Here is a 19,381-nt window from a genome sequence, read left to right as displayed (position 1 = left end):
TGGGGTCGGTGGTGATATCCCCTTTATCATTTTTAATTGCGTCGATTTGATTCTTCTCTCTTTTCTTCTTTATTAGTCTTGCTAGTGGTCTGTCAATTTTGTTGATCTTTTCAAAAAACCAACTCCTGGATTCATTGATTTTTTGGAGGGTTTTTTGTGTCTCTATCTCCTTCAGTTCTGCTCTGATCTTAGTTATTTCTTGCCTTCTGCTAGCTTTCGAATGTGTTTGCTCTTGCTTCTCTAGTTCTTTTAATTGCGATGTTAGAGTGTCAATTTTAGATCTTTCCTGCTTTCTCTTGTGGGCATTTAGTCCTATAAATTTTCCTCTACACACTGCTTTAAATGTGTCCCAGAGATTCTGGTATGTTGTATCTTTGTTCTCATTGGTTTCAAAGAACATCTTTATTTCTGCCTTCATTTCGTTATGTACCCAGTAGTCATTCAGGAGCAGGTTGTTCAGTTTCCATGTAGTTGAGCGGTTTTGATTGAGTTTCTTAGTCCTGAGTTCTAATTTGATTGCACTGTGGTCTGAGAGACAGTTTGTTATAATTTCTGTTCTTGTACATTTGCTGAGGAGTGCTTTACTTCCAATTACGTGGTCTATTTTGGAGTAAGTACGATGTGGTGCTGAGAAGAATGTATATTCTGTTGATTTGGGGTGGAGAGTTCTATAGATGTCTATTAGGTCTGCTTGCTGCAGAGATGAGTTCAATTCCTGGATATCCTTGTTAACTTTCTGTCTTGTTGATCTGTCTAATGTTGACAGTGGAGTGTTGAAGTCTCCCATTATTATTGTATGGGAGTCTAAGTCTCTTTGTAAGTCTCTAAGGACTTGCTTTATGAATCTGGGTGCTCCTGTATTGGGTGCATATATATTTAGGATAGTTAGCTCTTCCTGTTGAATTGATCCCTTTACCATTACGTAATGGCCTTCTTTGTCTCTTTTGATCTTTGATGGTTTAAAGTCTGTTTTATCAGAGACTAGTATTGCAACCCCCGCTTTTTTTTGTTCTCCATTTGCTTGGTAAATCTTCCTCCATCCCTTTATTTTGAGCCTATGTATGTCTCTGCGCGTGAGATGGGTCTCCTGAATACAGCAGACTGATGGGTCTTGACTCTTTATCCAGTTTGCCAGTCTGTGTCTTTTAATTGGAGCATTTAGTCCATTTACATTTAAGGTTAAGATTGTTATGTGTGAACTTGATCCTGCCATTATGATATTAACTGGTTATTTTGCTCGTTAGTTGATGCAGTTTCTTCCTAGCCTTGATGGTCTTTACATTTTGGCATGTTTTTGCAATGGCTGGTACCGGTTGTTCCTTTCCATGTTTAGTGCTTCCTTCAGGGTCTCTTGTAAGGCAGGCCTAGTGGTGACAAAATCCCTAAGCATTTGCTTATCTGTAAAGGATTTTATTTCTCCTTCACTTATGAAACTTAGTTTGGCTGGATATAAAATCCTGGGTTTAAAATTCTTTTCTTTAAGAATGTTGAATATTGGCCCCCACTCTCTTCTGGCTTGAAGAGTTTCTGCCGAGAGATCTGCTGTTAGTCTGATGGGCTTCCCTTTGTGGGTAACCCGACCTTTCTCTCTGGCTGCCCTTAAGATTTTTTCCTTCATTTCAACTTTGGTGAATCTGGCAATTATGTGTCTTGGAGTTGCTCTTCTCGAGGAGTATCTTTGTGGCGTTCTCTGTATTTCCTGGATTTGAATGTTGGCCTGCCCTACTAGGTTGGGGAAGTTCTCCTGGATGATATCCTGAAGAGTGTTTTCCAACTTGGTTCCATTTTCCCCCTCACTTTCAGGCACCCCAATCAGACGTAGATTTGGTCTTTTTACATAATCCCATACTTCTTGCAGGCTTTGTTCATTTCTTTTTCTTCTTTTTTCTTTTGGTTTCTCTTCTCGCTTCATTTCATTCATTTGATCCTCCATCGCTGACATTCTTTCTTCCAGTTGGTCGAGTCGGTTACTGAAGCTTGTGCATTTGTCACGTATTTCTCGTGCCATGGTTTTCGTCTCTTTCATTTCGTTTGTGAGCTTCTCTGCATTGATTACTCTAGCCATCAATTCTTCCACTTTTTTTTCAAGATTTTTAGTTTCTTTGCGCTGGGTACGTAATTCCTCCTTTAGCTCTGAGAAATTTGATGGACTGAAGCCTTCTTCTCTCATCTCGTCGAAGTCATTCTCCGTCCACCTTTGATCCGTTGCTGGCGATGAGCTGCGCTCCTTTGCCGGGGGAGATGCGCTCTTATTTTTTGAATTCCCAGCTTTTCTGCCCTGCTTTTTCCCCATCTTTGTGGTTTTATCTGCCTCTGGTCTTTGATGATGGTGATGTACTGATGGGGTTTTGGTGTAGGTGTCCTTCCTGTTTGATAGCTTTCCTTCTAACAGTCAGGATCCTCAGCTGTAGGTTATAGCTGTAGGAGATTGCTTGAGGTCCACTCCAGACCCTGTTTGCCTGGGTATCAGCAGCAGAGGCTGCAGAAGATAGAATATTTCTGAACAGCGAGTGTACCTGTCTGATTCTTGCTTTGGAAGCTTCCTCTCAGGGGTGTACTCCACCCTGTGAGGTGTGGGGTGTCAGACTGCCCCTAGTGGGGGATGTCTCCCAGTTAGGCTACTCAGGGGTCAGGGACCCACTTGAGCAGGGAGTCTGTCCCTTCTCAGATCTCAACCTCCGTGTTGGGAGATCCACTGCTCTCTTCAAAGCTGTCAGACAGAGTCGTTTGCGTCTGCAGAGCTGCTGCGTTTGTTATTATTTACTGTGCCCTGTCCCCAGAGGTGGAGTCTACAGAGACAGGCAGGTTTCCTTGAGCTGCTGTGAGCTCCACCCAGTTCGAGCTTCCCAGCAGCTTTGTTTACCTACTTAAGCCTCAGCAATGGCGGGCGCCCCTCCCCCAGCCTCGCTGCTGCCTTGCTGGTAGATCACAGACTGCTGTGCTAGCAATGAGGGAGGCTCCGTGGGTGTGGGACCCTCCCGGCCAGGTGTGGGATATGATCTCCTGGTATGCCGGTTTGCTTAAAGCGCAGTTTTGGGGTGGGAGTTACCCGATTTTCCAGGTGTTGTGTGTCTCAGTTCCCCTGGCTAGGAAAAGGGATTCCCTTCCCCCTTGCGCTTTCCAGGTGAGGCAATGCCTCGCCCTGCTTCAGCTCTCGCTGGTCGGGCTGCAGCAGCTGACCAGCACCGATCGTCTGGCACTCCCCAGTGAGACGAACCCAGTACCTCAGTTGAAAATGCAGAAATCACCGGTCTTCTGTGTCGCTCGCGCTGGGAGTTGGAGACTGGAGCTGTTCCTATTCGGCCATCTTGCTCCGCCCCCTTTATTTTATTTTAAATATATTTTTTGATACAGAGTTTCACTCTTGTCACCCAGGCTAGAGTGCAATGGCACGATCTCAGCTCACTGCAACCTCTGCCTCCTGGGTTCAAATGATTCTCCCGCCTCAGCCTCCCAAGTTTACAGGCACGCGCCACCATGCCTCGCTAACTTTTTGTATTTAGTAGAGAGATGTTACTCGGGCTGGTCTTGAACTCCTGACCTCAGGTGATCTACCTGCCTGGGCCTCCCAAAGTGCTGGGATTACAGGTGTGTGCCACTGTGCCTGGTGCTCTGGCCCTTTTAAAAGCCTATTTCAAAGGTTACATTAGTTTGCTATGACAGTTAATGTAATTAAGCGTGATATTATTGTCTATTACATCTTTGAATTATGTTAAAACTATTTATATATGTGATATTATTTCTTTAGTGTCCCAAAAGACATGTCACAGAATTTTATAATCTACTTTTAAGAATCACTGATTTTTACCTACCTACCCTGCTACCTAACCATCAAACACAAAGATAAATCAATAACAGTGTTCGTCTGTTTTATGAAAAGATACAAAAATAGATCAAACATATCAAACCAAGTAAAATTAGCTGTAGAGATTTTCTTATGAATTTCTTAAACACATTTCCCCTTAGAAATAAAATGCTGCCAACATCTCTAATTTGACATTTCAACAGTTAATACCCTTTGAGAGGCTCCCAGTCTCACTCCAAGGTGCGTGGGATACATTTTCCACAAAGCAGAAGCCTCCTGGGACAGACCCCACTGCCCATCATCTGTCCACTCCACTGCTTTCCCAGCAACCTGCTAGGACGTTTAATTACTTTTTCATTTGATTTTCTCCAGAACGGAAGGGTGACTTTCTGAAATGTGTTTTTTAAAAAAAGGTAGCCAAAAATCTCATTAAAATCCGACTTTTGCACATTATTCAAGGATCAGTTGTCCTGCCACTGGTCCACTTTTGTGCTCCCAGAGCCACAGTTCACTAAAAGAGCAAACAGCCTTCAGATCTGCAAACACCATCTGCCAACACAGTCTGACCTCAACCCCCAGGAAAAGTCAAGAAAAGAAAAACCAGTCTTCCCTTAATTGAGTCATCATCTTAACTCACTGGTTCATCAGATAAGGAAAAAGCAATTTCAGTAAGCCGTATATTTACATTTATCTCAGTTTATATTTTTTTATCCCAAACCTTTAACATTCCCTTGGTTTCCAGTTCTGTTTCCCTGTGGTCTGAGCCACACTCCTCTCTCACCTGCTTGGATAATAAGATACCCTCTGGGCAGCAAAACAAATGCAAAAGCTACTAAAGAAAATGGAAATAAATGCCTAATTGTTGCTTTAAATCCCAGTACTATACAGAAAGTTGTCATAAAGTTATTATGATAATTTGCTCGAGTGGACAAGGAGAATCCACAAAGCAGTAGTATTTGTTTATCTTGGTGTGTAATTTTTTAAGCATTCCCCTAAAACTCAAAAGAGAAAGGATTAAAAATAATTTCAGTGACCAACATATGAGGTGACTGACAGACTCCAGTGGATTCATTCAGCGTGAACTATGCCCACTCCTGGCTGGGCACCTACTTCTTATTTGTATTCAAAATAATGTAAGTCCATGTTTTGCGCTTATCTCTCTCTAAGTGGCTGAATGTCTAAAAAGATAATTTAGAACCACAGTGTCTACTTGAGGAACCTCCAAAATAAACAAAATTGAAAAAGGAGTTAATGTATGAATAAAAATGGAACAGGAGTAAAGCTACAAATAATAATAATATTATAATTTCAAAATGATGGCAGCACTCCAGCTATCTGAAACTCAGGTATCTGACGCCAAGAAGAATCCAAAAGGAGGTTGGAAAGTCAGAAAAAAAAAAAAAAGAAAAACAGCTTCTGAGACACTCCTGCTTGGTATAGGAATCATTTACATTCAAACCGGGCTTTTAAAAAACACAATTCTAATGTATCTGATAATCTGTTTTCCAAAACTTCAACAGACAAAGACCCAGGAAGGAAGGAAGTACTGAGAATAGTAAAACGTCATCTGGCAGCCTGATGGCAAGGACAGACACTCCACACAGTAACTTCAAAAGCCAAGCTGAACCACCATCTCCACAAATCCCTGGGGATATCATTCTACTACCTCCCAGAATAAAACTAGACTTCATATGATGACCCTGAATTAGCACGGAAAGCTTCAGTGATTTTGCAAACAATTTTTCTGACCAACGCGTTGCCCACGTCCATATGCTTACCAAAAGTCTTGTGACAGATGATCACTGCAGTACTATGTGTGACATCCATGAAGTAGAAATTATCCACATGGACATTTTTAGTGAACTGGATAAATTGATTGTGGTATTTTCACACTGCGGAAGAGTCTACATCAATGAAAATAAAAGTTTTAAACTACAAGCTCCCAAACATCACGGTGACTGAAAGAAGCCAGATGCACTGCACGAACCTATGTATGTAACATCAACACAGAGGCAAAGGACGATGACTCCTCTGGAAAGAGGGGTCTGCAGTGATTGAGGGGGGAACCTGGGCTTCCGCAATGTAGTGAAATGTTCTGCTTCCTCACCTGCATTCTGATTTACTCAAGCAATCCATCTGAAAACCCAGCAAGCTATACGCTTCTGCTCCGTGTGCTTTTTTTGCACGTGTTTTGTCTTTGAAGAATACATTCACAAAATACACAAACTACTTGATGGAGTATAAAGGACTGTATCCTCAAGGTAAACTCAGTCATGAACATCTCAAAATTCAGATATCAAATAACCAGAAGCACTCCAAGGCAACATTTTGAAGTCAGCGAAGTTTCTCTCTTCTACTCCAGTTCAGCGATTTTTTTCTGGGTCTTCTCTGCCTTTTTGGAAACATCTGCCCAGCAGATGTGGCCACATCCCACACTCTCACTTCTCATTTTCTCAGCAGAGTTTACTACACACACAAACCATTCAGGGATTCTGTTAAAATACAGATGCTTCGGTGAGTCTGCGGTGGGCCCTGGGAGTTTGCATTTCTAGAAACGCCCTTGACTAGCAGAGAGAAGATGTGATTTACCACCAGTGCCCACTGAGCTGCTGAATAATGAATCTAGCAGCTCTCTTGTGGCTGCTTTAGGACTTATACCCGGTGGAACACTTCTGGCTTCCCTGTGCTCTCATATTACATCCTGTAAGTAACTTCCAACTCAGGGACAAAAACTAGTAGATAAGAACCCATTCCTACTGGAAAGAATTTCTTCCTGTTCCTCATTAAAATGTCAGCCTTTGGACTTCTTGGCACAATGCCTTCCTTTCACAGAGCAATTTGCAGAAAGGAGGGAAGGAAGGAGAAGGAAGGAGGACAAGAAAGGAAGCCAGAAAGCAGTGAATTTGCCCAGGAGAGTCCAGCAAAGCATAATGTTTGTGTGGCTTGCTGGATAGCTATGCTCAAATCCAAGATGTACCTTCTGTGAGGTGCTCAGTTTGAAGTCATGACTATTTTGACGAAGAATGGGATTGCAGGGTGAGTGTGGAGGGGCAGGAACATGGCTGAATAGTAAGACCTCTTCTCCCAGAGGGGCATCTCACAGCCATAAGCAGATGTAGGGCAAGCCTTTTCTTGGAAGAGAAAAAATATTAATAACTTTAAAGTTGACTTAGGTACTTCGTTGTGGAGTGTTGAGGCATTTGGAAGGTGGGGGGATATAATATATGTATAGGAATTTTTCCTGATTAAAATAGTTCGAATTTTTCTGTTACTTGCAAGCTAGAAGCATTCAAAAATGCTCGGTGATCATCTCAAAACTGAGAATATCTGAAAAACTCTCTTAGTGGCTATGATGGTGAATTTTATTTATGTCAACTTGTCTAGGCCACAGCAGCCAGACTGTTGCTCAAACATGTGAGTATGTTGCTGTGAAGGTATACTATACACAATATTAACATTTAAATCAGCAGACTTCGAGTAAAGCAGTTTACTCTCCATAATGTGGGTAGGTGAGCCTCATCCATTCAGTAAAGACCTGGAACAAAGACTGATCTCCCAGGAGGAAGTGGGAATTCTGCTAGCAGATGACCTTTTCACCAGGACTGCAACCTCAACCCCTCTCTGGGTCTCCAGCCTGCCACCCTGCCCTGCAGAGTTGGGACTTACCAGCCTCCATAGTCACATGAGTCAATTCCCTGAAATCAATCTCTCTCTTTCTAAATAATATGTCAAGACATATGTGTATACATATGGTATATACATAACACATATATTTTATATGTGTGTCTGTGTTTATGTACATTATGCACACATACACATATCTTATTGGTTCTGTTTCTCTGGAAAACTCTAATACAAATGTCTAAAATCACTGCACTTTCATTGGAGTTAATCAATGTAGACCAAAGTACCAGCTTCACAGTGAATGTATGCTAGGACTGATGAAAAGAGCTGAATAAGAACTTTATTTGTTACTGATAAAAACCTTAATGTCAAATATCATTCAACAAAGTAGGTCACTTCCCAAGGCTCCAAGTGCTCAGCTATCCCATCATAGTTTCATTTTAGCCAGGGTCATTAGGACTCTAACAACCTAATAGATTTCTAAACTTTTGTGGACTGATGGACTTTTATTATCCTGAAGAGAGCTCATTTGGTATAATCTCTTAGGAGAGAGGTGATGCATTATCCTTTTAGACCAACACAAAACCTTGAATCTGTGTACACAGAATCAATCTGACATTCATTTCTGTCTCTGTGCCTTGCTGGAGCTTCCCATGAGTTCTGTACTCAAGATGTACTTTTAGGATTTCTCTGCCATAATGCAGGTACCTGCAGCATCAGTTAGTTCACTCCCTAGGTTAGTAAGTGAAGGATGCTAAAGTGGAAATGACTTTTCCCAGTGTGTTAATGCTTTATGCCCCCAAGTAACAGCCACTGAAATGCAAGTCCACTAACAGCTGCACGCCGCAGGCTACAAAGGAATGCAGTGTGGACCCGACGCCATTTCGCACTGTGATCGTCCTCTTAGCACAGACTGTCCACCTGCGTTGTCCGGGTTCTCTTGGATCCTTGTGCATTTTGTCCTTGCCCCACTAACTAAAAGCAGCTGCAACCCCACATCTCCATCAGGCTACCTTCACCTTCGGGGAAAAAAAAAAAAAAAAAACCCTACAAAATCCTATATTTTCATGTTTAAACAGTTTTTCAGATTATTTTTTAACTCTTATTTTAGGCTCAGGGGTACACGTGCAGGTTTGTTATACACGTAAACTCGTGTCATGAGGCTCTGTTGTACAGATTATTTCACCACCCAGGTACTAAGCTTAGTACCCAATAGTTACCATTTTTAAGATACCTACAGGTATTACGGAGTACTGTATTTCTATGTCTATTAAGAATCTAGCATGACTTTTTATTTATTTATTTTTTTACTGTGCTAGTATTTTATGATTGTTACTGCTTATTTGAGTCTTATTACGGAAGTATAGCTATCGCGTGGTCTGCACCATTTCTACCTTTTCTTCCAAATGCCCTGTGTGTTTGCAGAACACTAGGCTTTTCTGGAATGTATACACTGTGTTCAAGCAGAAACGCCTGTAGTATAATTCATTCATTAGCATCCCCAAGCAAACCATATCTGCCAGTTTGAAGTACATGCTATACCAAGAGATCCCCAAGGAGGAAAAGCAAAAGTATTCTGCACCACAAACACTAACACTAGTTTACAGCATTCCCATCAGAAAACATGACACAGGAGTATCCTCAAATGGATTATCTAAACAAATGTGTGTTGGCTCTTCATGAATTCTTCCACCTCAGCCCAGAGCAGACTGTAACTCCGTTTGACAACGCAAGAATTATGAGGTGACTGTGTTATCCCAGGGGATGAAATGGTAGAGTCCACCATGCTAGGCAGATGGGTAACAAAACAGGAAATGCTGCCTAAACCTCCCATAAGCCCTTCGCCCTCGCACCAGGTAGCTACAGGCAGCTAACAATACGTGATACTTTCACCACTGCACTCAGATTTCAGAATAAATAACTCCTTATGTACTTCTTTGCTTTCTATCTAGATACTTAAAAGATATACTTGATCAAAGATACTATTATGACAGAATGGCCATCTGAGCATGCACCGTACTTTTATAGCTGTAAATGATCACAGACGGTATCGAGGCTGAACATTCCCCGAAGACACCCCAAAACTAAATTTAAAAAATTGAAATTAAAGATAGCGGCTGCTCTTGGTGTGCACGTGGTGGGGAGGAGCTCTCAGAACATGCTATTACCTTGAGTATTTCCGCCTGGCCACTTAAAAATGGAAGACGAGGACAGATACATGTGAAAACATTTAAGGAATAAAGCTTGACTGAACCTGTATGAGACTACTCCAAAACAAAATAAAAAAAGACAGAAAATGAAAAAAAAAAAAAAAAAGAAAGAAAGAGGAAAAGAAACCCAGACACACAGCTGTTGTGGCTGTTCAAATTTCTTAGCCCTAAAATACAACGGTGCCTAACGGACGAAGAATTCCAACAATGAAAGAAAATAATACAACAATACCAGAAAATATGACCTCTTATAACTAAATTCCCTTAATTTTCATCACAAATCATTTCATTCCAATTGATTTTTTACATGTTTTAAAAACTGTACAGCCAAGTACTTCCAGCATCAGACGAAAAGAAAGAAAAATATTAGAGTAATAGGTATCCTAGACATCCCAATGCATTCATAGTTCAGCCCTCCTCCCCTAGGACATACCCATTAGGACAGCATAACCTGGAAGTAGAAAATATTATACAACAACATCTGTTGAGCCTGAGCGAGATAACTCTGCAAAGTACAATAACATCTAAGAGCAAACAAGAAAGTAAAGATAAACTGTCATTGGGTCAAAAGGGTATCCCACAAACTTAGAGGGGAAATAAGTAACACCATTAAAGTTCTAAGTTAGGATGTCATGGAACGACATGCTCAAATCGACAGGGATCTTCACAATGAGATCAAACCTAACATTTGAATTAACCAGGGCACATTCACAGGTTGCACACTGGAAATGCTGTCTCTTTAGCTATGCAAAATTGGAAATTGGCACTTAAAATCCAGCATCACTGTCAACATTGGACCCACATCCTGCACGGCAGCCACTGTCTGGAGCTGAAAAGTGGCCAAGCTGAGAAGTGGCTTTCCTCCCAGCATATAAAGCAGAGGCTCTTACTGGCCATAGAGTCCACATCACTGGGTCAACGTTACCTGCCTGGCTCTGGAGGCTTCCATGTTTGCAAACCCTCCTCCATTAATCACAGCCCACGGTGTATGTAATAAGAGTGGAAGGAGCTTGGAGGTCATTTGACAGGGACCTGCAGTCCTACTCATGCTGGACTACAAAAGAAAGAAGTTTTGGCACACTTCAGCCTTGCAAGGGAAGGCGTGAAGGCTTCACTTCTCTGTGGTAGAGGGGAGGAAACTCCCTGAGTGTAGCTGGTCTGTTTGATTTCTGACCACCACTGAGAGCTGGACCCAGGCCATCTACCTCGTGATTCTCGCCACTTTATATCCTCACTGATGTCATTACCTTCTGAATAGAGAGAAACCAGCTAAGCAACTTGGACTTTTGGCAGGAGACTATTTCTAAGTACTTAGTGCCTCGTGAAGTCCTTGGCATACAGTGGACCAAAAAAAAAAAAAAAATTGTTAAGTGAAGGAATGAATGAGTAAATGAATGAATGAATGAAAAATAGGAAAAAGGGGGAGAAGAGTTTCCTCTGTGGGAAAATAACACAGATCTTCCTTGTTTAGGATTGGGAGATTTAAGATTTACTTTTTCCATAGTGTTATGCCCTCAATTTAAATGACAGAGGAGATAAATGCATATTGAGAAATGAAACACACGTTTTACAGTCCTATATAGTTCTTGAGGATTTCAAGTCCCATTAGAATAATATTTCTCATACTTAGATTAACAGGTAGACCTTATTAAAGACTCTTGTGAGGCTATGCACGGTGGCTCACGCCTGTCATCCCAGCACTTCGGGAGGCTGAGGAGGGCGGATCTCCTGAGTCCTGGAGTTCAAGACCAGCATGGCCAACATAGTACTATCTGTACTAAAAATACAAAAATTAGCCGGGTATGGTAGTGCACACCTGTGATCCCAGCTACTCAAGAGGCTGAGGCAGGAGAATCACTTGAACCCGGGAGGCAAAGGTTGCAGTGAGCTGAGATTGAGCCACTGCACTCCAGCCCGGGCGACAGAGCGAGACTCCGTTTCAAAAAAAAAAAAAAAACAAGACTCCTGTGAATTCCACAGTTAACTTAAATATTGCTAATAACACATTACATTTAACTATGAACAAACACAAATCGGATATAAACTCCTTATACCAATAGCATCAGTACATTTCTAACACTGACACACATTTACAAAATCAATGAAATCAGAATTAGTCAGAATCGTCAGCTAATGTAACAGGGCATGCAGTTTTCCAAGCTAAATCTCCACAGTCAATGTCAGTGTGGGACTGGCTCATACATGGCTATCTGGAGCACATTTCTATGATCAAAACCCCATTCTCCCATCACTTTTATATTAAGACTACAGAAAATCCAGGACTCTGCTGTCAGTCACCTTCGGATTACATGGAAACATGGCTCACACGCACAGCCCACCTTTCGGCCTTCCTCCTTAGCTCATGACAATGCGCACAGTGTTATGGGATGCCTCACGAACACAAAGGCAGGTTTTGACATTGCATACCCAAATCTGTAATGCAAGAGTCATCCAAATCTGTAATGCCGGTGATCTGGAATGAGCTCACGTCAATTTATTTTACATTATCACCAAAATGAAAATAAGAATATTTGGTCTCCTAAAACTCCCAAAGATATATGTAATGACCACGAAGGGTCTATGGCTCCCAATTTGAGAAACATTCGATGTGAAACATCCATAGTCCAGAATGAGTGGTGTTTCAGTGTGCCAGGAGGAATTTTCCCATTCATTATTCCACACCCCAGGTCCTTCAGGTGTCAGAAACTCCTGAGTATTTAAGAAGGCGAGAAACAAGGTCAGGGTCAGGTATGCGTAGTGCCTAGTGAGATGTCAAGGGCAATGTCAATATTGGGTGAACTAGAGAAAGGATCAAAGAAACATTTGCACTACTGGAGCTGTATATCCTGTTTTTATAAGACATACAGACTAAGGCCTTAAGGGTTAAAATTCATTCTTCTTTTCTTATAATTACTCTGAGAAAAGCAATTATCATTTGGAAGACCCTGAATATTTACAAGTTGAAGCAATGAACTTGTTTGTTAGACAAAGTAATTCTAAAGAAATCCTATGTGTCATAGATCAATTCCATCATTAGAACTTCCCTCTGGGAGACAGACAGTGTTTACTTTCCATTTTACAATCTCACATGAGACTAATACAGTCAGGTGAGGCATCCCTGACCACTCAGAATAAATATTATCTTCCCATTTCCCTCTTCTGACTGTATACTGCACTCAAGTGCTACCTAAATTGTAATAAGTTATACATGAAGCAAGAATGTATACTGTATATACCCTCTGAGGAGAGAAAAAGGATTCAAAACACATTTGGAATCACCATGGCACACTAACCATTCCCCATATGATGCAGCCACTTTCATTTCACAAATGAAGAAAGATTGGATAACCCAGGCAGAAAATAAGAAACAGATAAAGATTGTTCCATGCTTAAAGAGATAGGGGTAGTGTAACTGAATTTAACAGTAATTTTAGAGAAGAGTAAATCCCAAGTTCAGGTCGAGGAAAAGCTAGAGAAGAGTCTGTAGTTCTGGCAGGAAAGTTTCCCTGATAACACTAAGTTTTAAGACTTTTTCTTTTTAAGCCTTTTGATTTTTGCACAAACCAGAAGGACAGAATAAATCATCTTTCTTCAAATTCTGAGAGCAAAGCTCTGAGCAATCAGTGAATTCTGAGGGTTACAGCAGGCCACTGCCCAGATGGCTAACAGAGAGCCTTCTAAGGACTAGAAGGCCAGAATACTTTTCCCAAATCTGAAAGCCAAAAAGAAATTACTACCTTGAGATTAAATTCAAGTATCGGAACCAGAAGTGACCACTACCCAGCAAGTAGAGCCCATAAAATCTAAGGCATGCACAGATTCACACAAGGCCTAGGAGGAAGGATCAAAGGTTCATTCCCCCTAAATTCTGGAGCAAGGCAAGGATGCCCGCTCTCACCACTCCTACTCAATACAGTACTAGAAGTCCTAGCCAGAGCAATCAGGCAAGAGAAAGAAAGAAACCCATCCAAATTGGAAAAGAGGAAGTCAAATTATCTCTGTTGGCTGACAATATAATCTTATATCTAGAAAACCCTAAAGACTCCTACAAAAGACTCCTAAGCTTTGATAAACGAATTCAGTTAATTCTCAGGATACAAAAATCAATGTAGAAAAATCGGTAGCATTTCTATACACCAATAATGAGCTGTAGTTATTAAGAGACAGGTTTCTCCCAGTCAGCAGAGTAATGATACACATAACTGTGACAGAGGACACATTAAAGAGAAAAAGCAAAAAGCTACAGAATAGCAACAGTTAGAAAACAAGGAGATCCAGGTTCAGACATAAACAGAGACACAGACGTTAGGATCCTGGTTCAGAATCCAGAAAAGGCAAAGAAACCTCCAGAAAACCTATGGTGAGCACAGTGACAGATCCCAAAGCTGGTACTCAAGGTAAATACCCTTGATATCTAGGACTTGGGTGCAGCCCACCACCATGTTGCAAGGCTAGAACACATCTTCTCTTCTTGGATGAGAACCAGATGTGACGTGGTTACACAAGAGAATTTGGGAGGGCAGTTGCTACAAAGCTAAGAAAAGTCCTGGAAGTAGGAAGAAAATGTGTGGGTGTTGTACTCATCCTCCATGGATGAGGACCATGAGCATGAAAATATACATATATATATATATATATTCATCTTTACATACCACAAACACATCACAAAGCACCAAGATGCTCACATGTGGAAGATATTCAAGGGCTGAGATCAAAGAGGGAAGAGCTGATTTGCCTCTCTCATCTCAAGGTGGCTCAGGGCCATAGGCTCACTGAGTGGAAAGAGGGGAAACCGAGGCAAGATGGAATCCATCAGTCTCTCTTCCTTTCCCCTCCATCCAATCTCTGTGTTTCACTCCCTCTCACCATTTCCCCCTCTGCCACTCTATCTCTGGCCTTCTCTCTTGCTCTCTGGGTCACTCCTGATGTATTTATGTCTTTCTTTGCCTCTATCTCTCCCCTCCCTTTTCTATCTTGTCAAGCACCGTATCATGTAAATTAAGGGAGCTGTGAAGCAACTACACTATTACAAAACAAGGCAATCATTCTGAAAAGGGCTAAACTAGAACCCAAGAAGAGGAAATGGAGAAGCAACCCTCACTAGTACTGAAACTTTGCCTCTGCTTACCGGCAGCTACTTGTTTTTCAAAATTTCCCAATTAAATAGGATTGCTGTCCCATGGGGGAGCCTTTCCTCAATAAGGTAAGCCGTTTTGCCAATCTCTATACAATTCACATATGGAAAGTTTTGGCTCCTCTCAATTAAATTTGTTTTTAAATTACCAAATAAAAGAATCCCCTTCAACATGGTGCATGTAGAAACATCGCAAACTATGCGAAACAGCTAACGGTGCTGATTTTGATGTCCCAACAAATCCTAGCCCAGCACCGCCTGGCAGGTCACCCATCACTGATACCTATCACACAGCAGGTACCTGACCTGAGGTTGTCCCTGCTTTGGACACTTTTGGGATACCTGTGCCCACTCACAGGCCCATGATGGTTCCAGTGTCAGCTGCACCCTCACGTTGCTGTTTGTGAGAATGTGGGGTTTTCCAAGTTAATTTATCAGCATGAATCAATTCACAGATAACACTCAAAATTGCTGCAAATGGAGTTGAGAAAACACTGAAAACTTCAGCTCTGACTAAAGGTCAGAGAAGAGACCCTCATCCCTCCTCTCAGCCATCCATCAAATGCTCTATACACACACACACACACACACACACACACACACACAGAGCCTATTTCCTTCTCTTGGCAATCTCTAAACACCATGACCGGCTCACAACAGTAACTGAAAAAAAAAAAAAAGTGAGAAAATCTGCAAAAGCTCACAGCATGAACTACACTTTCTCTCAAAATGCAGATATCTGAAACAAGAATCAAAGATTACTGGTATCTTCTATTCATTCAGCAAACATTTGCTGAGTATTTACTGAGTATCTCCTGAGTATGAAACTCCCGGTCACCAAGACAATGACCCAGGCATCAGAAACTGGCAAGGCTACATTGTAAGTTTGCTCTCTGCCCTGCCCCTCCACCCTCAACACCCACACATTTTCTTCCTACTTCCAGGACTTTTCTTAGCCTTGTAGCAACTGCCCTCCCAAATTCCCCCATGTAACCACATCGCATTGTCCTGCTGCCTTCACCTGTTGGCTGACCTTATCAAACTGACCAGGAAGTGGTCAAGGTCCACCTTGCAGACCCTTCACACCTGCCAGGCTCAGCTTACCATGTCACACAGCTCCTTGGACACTCCTTCCTCAGCCTTCAAAAGAAAAAGTCCCTCAAATTTCTAAGAGAAAATGAACTCAAGAATGACACACATCCCAAAGGCCACTTTCATCGCTTCATGATGCCGTATTATCTTCCCTCTAACATCACGATTACTGATGACTGGGGAGTTTAATCCAAAATTGCTTAATATTTTGCTTGAAAGATCCTTTAAATGAAAATCAACAGTGTCATGCTTTACCTTTATAGGAACCAAACATTTTCCTATTTAATATCCGTTATTCTCAAACTGGATGTGAACACTCCCCAGGATAGCCCTGGGGCAGGCTGTCCCCAGGGATAAGATTGAGTGCCAGGTGGGAAACAAAGCCACAAGTTGGAATGGCACACTTTCCTGGAAAGACAATTCTCCCTTCAGAAGAAACTCTACTTTATATTAAAACAAGTCCCAAAATATTGTGTACAAACATGAACAACTTAATGACTTTTTAAAGAAAATTCTTGCTTGCAGCCGTCTGTTGAGCTATGTCCACAATACAGAGAGTTCCCTACAAATTTCCTTTGGCTTTAAATGTTCTTCAATGAAGTTGTTGGAAAAATGTTTCATCTACACCATGAGCATCCTGAAGGCATGAACTACATACCACCCTTCTCTTTGTCCCCAGTGACCTAGGACAGTGCCCAAGCCAGTATCTCACATATGGCAGGCTATTGGTAAAGTCTGTGGAATAAATTTGGCTGAAATAATGCCGACAGCATTATCAATAACAAAAAAAAAAATTTAAATCACATTTGGATGGATGGAAGAAAAGGTGAACAGCTGTATGAGGAAGTGAAGTAGAATTAATCCAATTTACCAAAACAGCGGATGGCTGCCATGGTAACAATCTGATGCAGCAACGCAGTTTAGATCTCTTCCACTTGAACATGAGAGGAAGACAAATATTGTACTTGTTAATCTCACATCAGGAGGTGAGGTGAGGCTTAGGACACAAGTCTACCAGGTGACACCAGTGCCCATTAAACGTAGTAATCTCTGAAGAGTTTGGAAAGGCAACATGATAATAATAATTCCGCCAACAATATTAAGTCCTGGTTTGTACACTGATCCAGGTCATTTCAATCATTTAAGGTTGTATGTGAAATATTTGTTGCTGAGACTAGACAGCTGTGAAAAACAGATCCACATGTATGCATACATCATATCCAATATGATATGGACTCACCTTGCCTCATTCCTAAAATTCTTACCTTTTTAAACTAGCTGCACCCAAACTAAGTTACAGATGAAAGATGACTCAAAGAAAGAGTATAGGTTGTAGCAGTGTTTTAATTTTGTACTTCCCTGGTTGGGGAGTAACTCATCTGTAAACAATAGAAAAGATAGTTACCCACCCACTTTCTCTACACAACCCTTCTACGGCAGTGAGTCACTCTCCATGCCCAATATTCCCCTCACTTTCCAAGCTGGAGGGAGAAGTTGGGAGGAGGAGGAAGTGAGGACTTCCAATGAACAAGCACACTGACAACCTTCCAGGGATACTTCCTTTTCAGTCTTCCGTCTCAGATGTGCCAACCAAAATGATGCCTTTCAGAGCGTCTTAATAACGACAGCCAGAGTTCAATAAAATTTCAGCTAAACCCCAAACATAAAGCAGAAAAACACTTACAGCACTGAAATGTGTGTATCGCCGGGGAATGAAGTGAAAAATAGCAGCTGGAGACACCCACCACGCCAAGGGATGGACAAATGCAAATGAAGCTCAAAGAAGAAAAACTGAGCCTCTCTCCCTCCAGGCCCTGAAATCCCACCTGCAGGCATCCTCTTACCTCCTGATAATTAAGTCCGTGACTTGACACGTTACTTCTGTTAGAGCAATAAGAGCAGAGAATATAGCGGCATTTTATCATTTTATTCCGTCACATAAAAAGTGAGTTTTTCAGTTCACAAAATGTGGGGTCAAATCTCTGCTGCTAAACTGGGCAAGTCCCTTAACGTCTGTCTAATTTCTAAGTCTAAGTTCAGAAATAAGCCAGCCTACCTTCTCGGGATGTTATGAAAATTAAACGTGTGAACTCTGTAAAATGCCTAGCAGGTACATCTATGAATATTTGTGTTCAGCAATATAAAAACCCAACAAAGTTTCCTTTTCTATACAGTCTTAGGAAAACAACAAATCAGAAAACTATTACAGAGGACGCCAAATTGGCAAACAGCCCGGGCCCCAGCCCTGGGGTGCGAGCCTAAGGCCTGGGGTAGAAGGTGACGTAACCAGGACGCGGTGAGATGTGGGGCGCGCGCCTAAACCCGCGCGGGGCGCCAGAGGCTGCAGATTTCAGGAGAGCTCCTGTAATTAACACGCTGCCAGTCGCAGGCTCAGGATTCAGCACGTAAAACTTTCTCCCCAAACGCTGACTCTCTCCCTTTGCTTAACTCTAGCGGATCTTGGAAAAGTCAAAGCGAGTAGGTGAGGGAAGACAAGCAACTTACAGAGAAGTGTAAAGTGCATTGGGTCTGCACACCTGCAAGAAAGTGGGAAGAAGAAAGCAGGAAGCGCCAGGATCACCTCCCGCCCCAGCTCACACTCGCACCTGGGAATGAACTTGGCTTCCTCCCCGAGTCGCGCCTGGAAATCCTGCCAAGCCCGGTCGGGACTCGCCGGGCCCCACGAGGTGGCCTGTGCCGCCTCCGCGTCCTCGTCCTCCTCGCTGTCGGGGGTCTCGGGCCCCGCCTCAGCCACGGCGGGCGCAGGTTCCAGCAGACCCCAGTCCTGGCGCCGCCCCCCGCGGAGGGCCCCGCGGAAGCCACGTGCGAACTCCTGGAATGTGATGGCGCCGTCATGGTCGGCGTCGAGCCGCTGGAATACGGTCTCGGCGTCGGCCGGCCGCACCCGCAGCTCCACGCACAGTGACTCGAACTCCTCACGCTCCAGGCGTCCCGAGCGGTTCGCGTCGCAGGCGGCGAAGACCGAGCGCAGCCGGGCCAGCTGCTCTCCGTCTCCGTCCGTCTCCATCCCGCCTGGCGGGGGCGGCCGAGAGGGCTCCGGAGCGCCGCGGGGCGCACGGCCCTCCCTGGAAGGACGGGGCCACCTGCTGCTGCCGGGAGACCCGGCGAGTTTGGCTTGTCCGGCTGGTTTGACCACTAGCGGGAACGTCGGGCGGGGCGAGGGACGTCGGGGGTTGCCGGGCGGCTCCCTTCGACGACGGTTCGGGCCAGTCCCCAACAGGTCCCGGGGGCGGTGGGGTGTGCGCTGGCTCCGGGCACCGCGAAAGAGCTCCTCCCGCGACTGAGCGCCCGCGCGCCGCGGTGGCCCTCACCACTCTCCGGGCGGGTGCGGCTCCGCCCAGCTGGGGAGGAGGAGCGCACGCCTTCCCTTCTCTAGTTCCCACGCCCCGGAGCCCGCCGCTGCTTTCCGCGTAGGAAGGGGAGACCTGGTTGGCCTCAACGGGGGTGCGGGGGGAGCATTGCCCTTCCGCGTAAGCGCTGCTTGGGTAGAGCCCA

The 19,381-nt window shown here is 43.3% G+C and overlaps 1 protein-coding gene across 1 annotated transcript in view; it reads right to left on the bottom strand.

Moving 5' to 3' along the window:
* The window catches only part of RASEF (RAS and EF-hand domain containing), an 83,414-nt gene extending 64,244 nt beyond the window's left edge, over positions 1-19,170 (bottom strand). The window contains exon 1 of the mRNA XM_007969583.3: positions 18,472-19,170. Coding sequence (XP_007967774.3) covers positions 18,472-18,893 — 422 coding nt within the window. The 5' untranslated portion in view covers positions 18,894-19,170. The remainder of the gene's footprint in view (positions 1-18,471) is intronic.
* Between the last annotated feature and the right edge of the window lie 211 nt (positions 19,171-19,381).

Source organism: Chlorocebus sabaeus, chromosome 12 (genome assembly GCF_047675955.1).
Source record: "Chlorocebus sabaeus isolate Y175 chromosome 12, mChlSab1.0.hap1, whole genome shotgun sequence".
Classification (NCBI taxonomy): Eukaryota; Metazoa; Chordata; class Mammalia; order Primates; family Cercopithecidae; genus Chlorocebus; species Chlorocebus sabaeus.
This window is presented reverse-complemented; position numbering and strand designations above follow the sequence as displayed.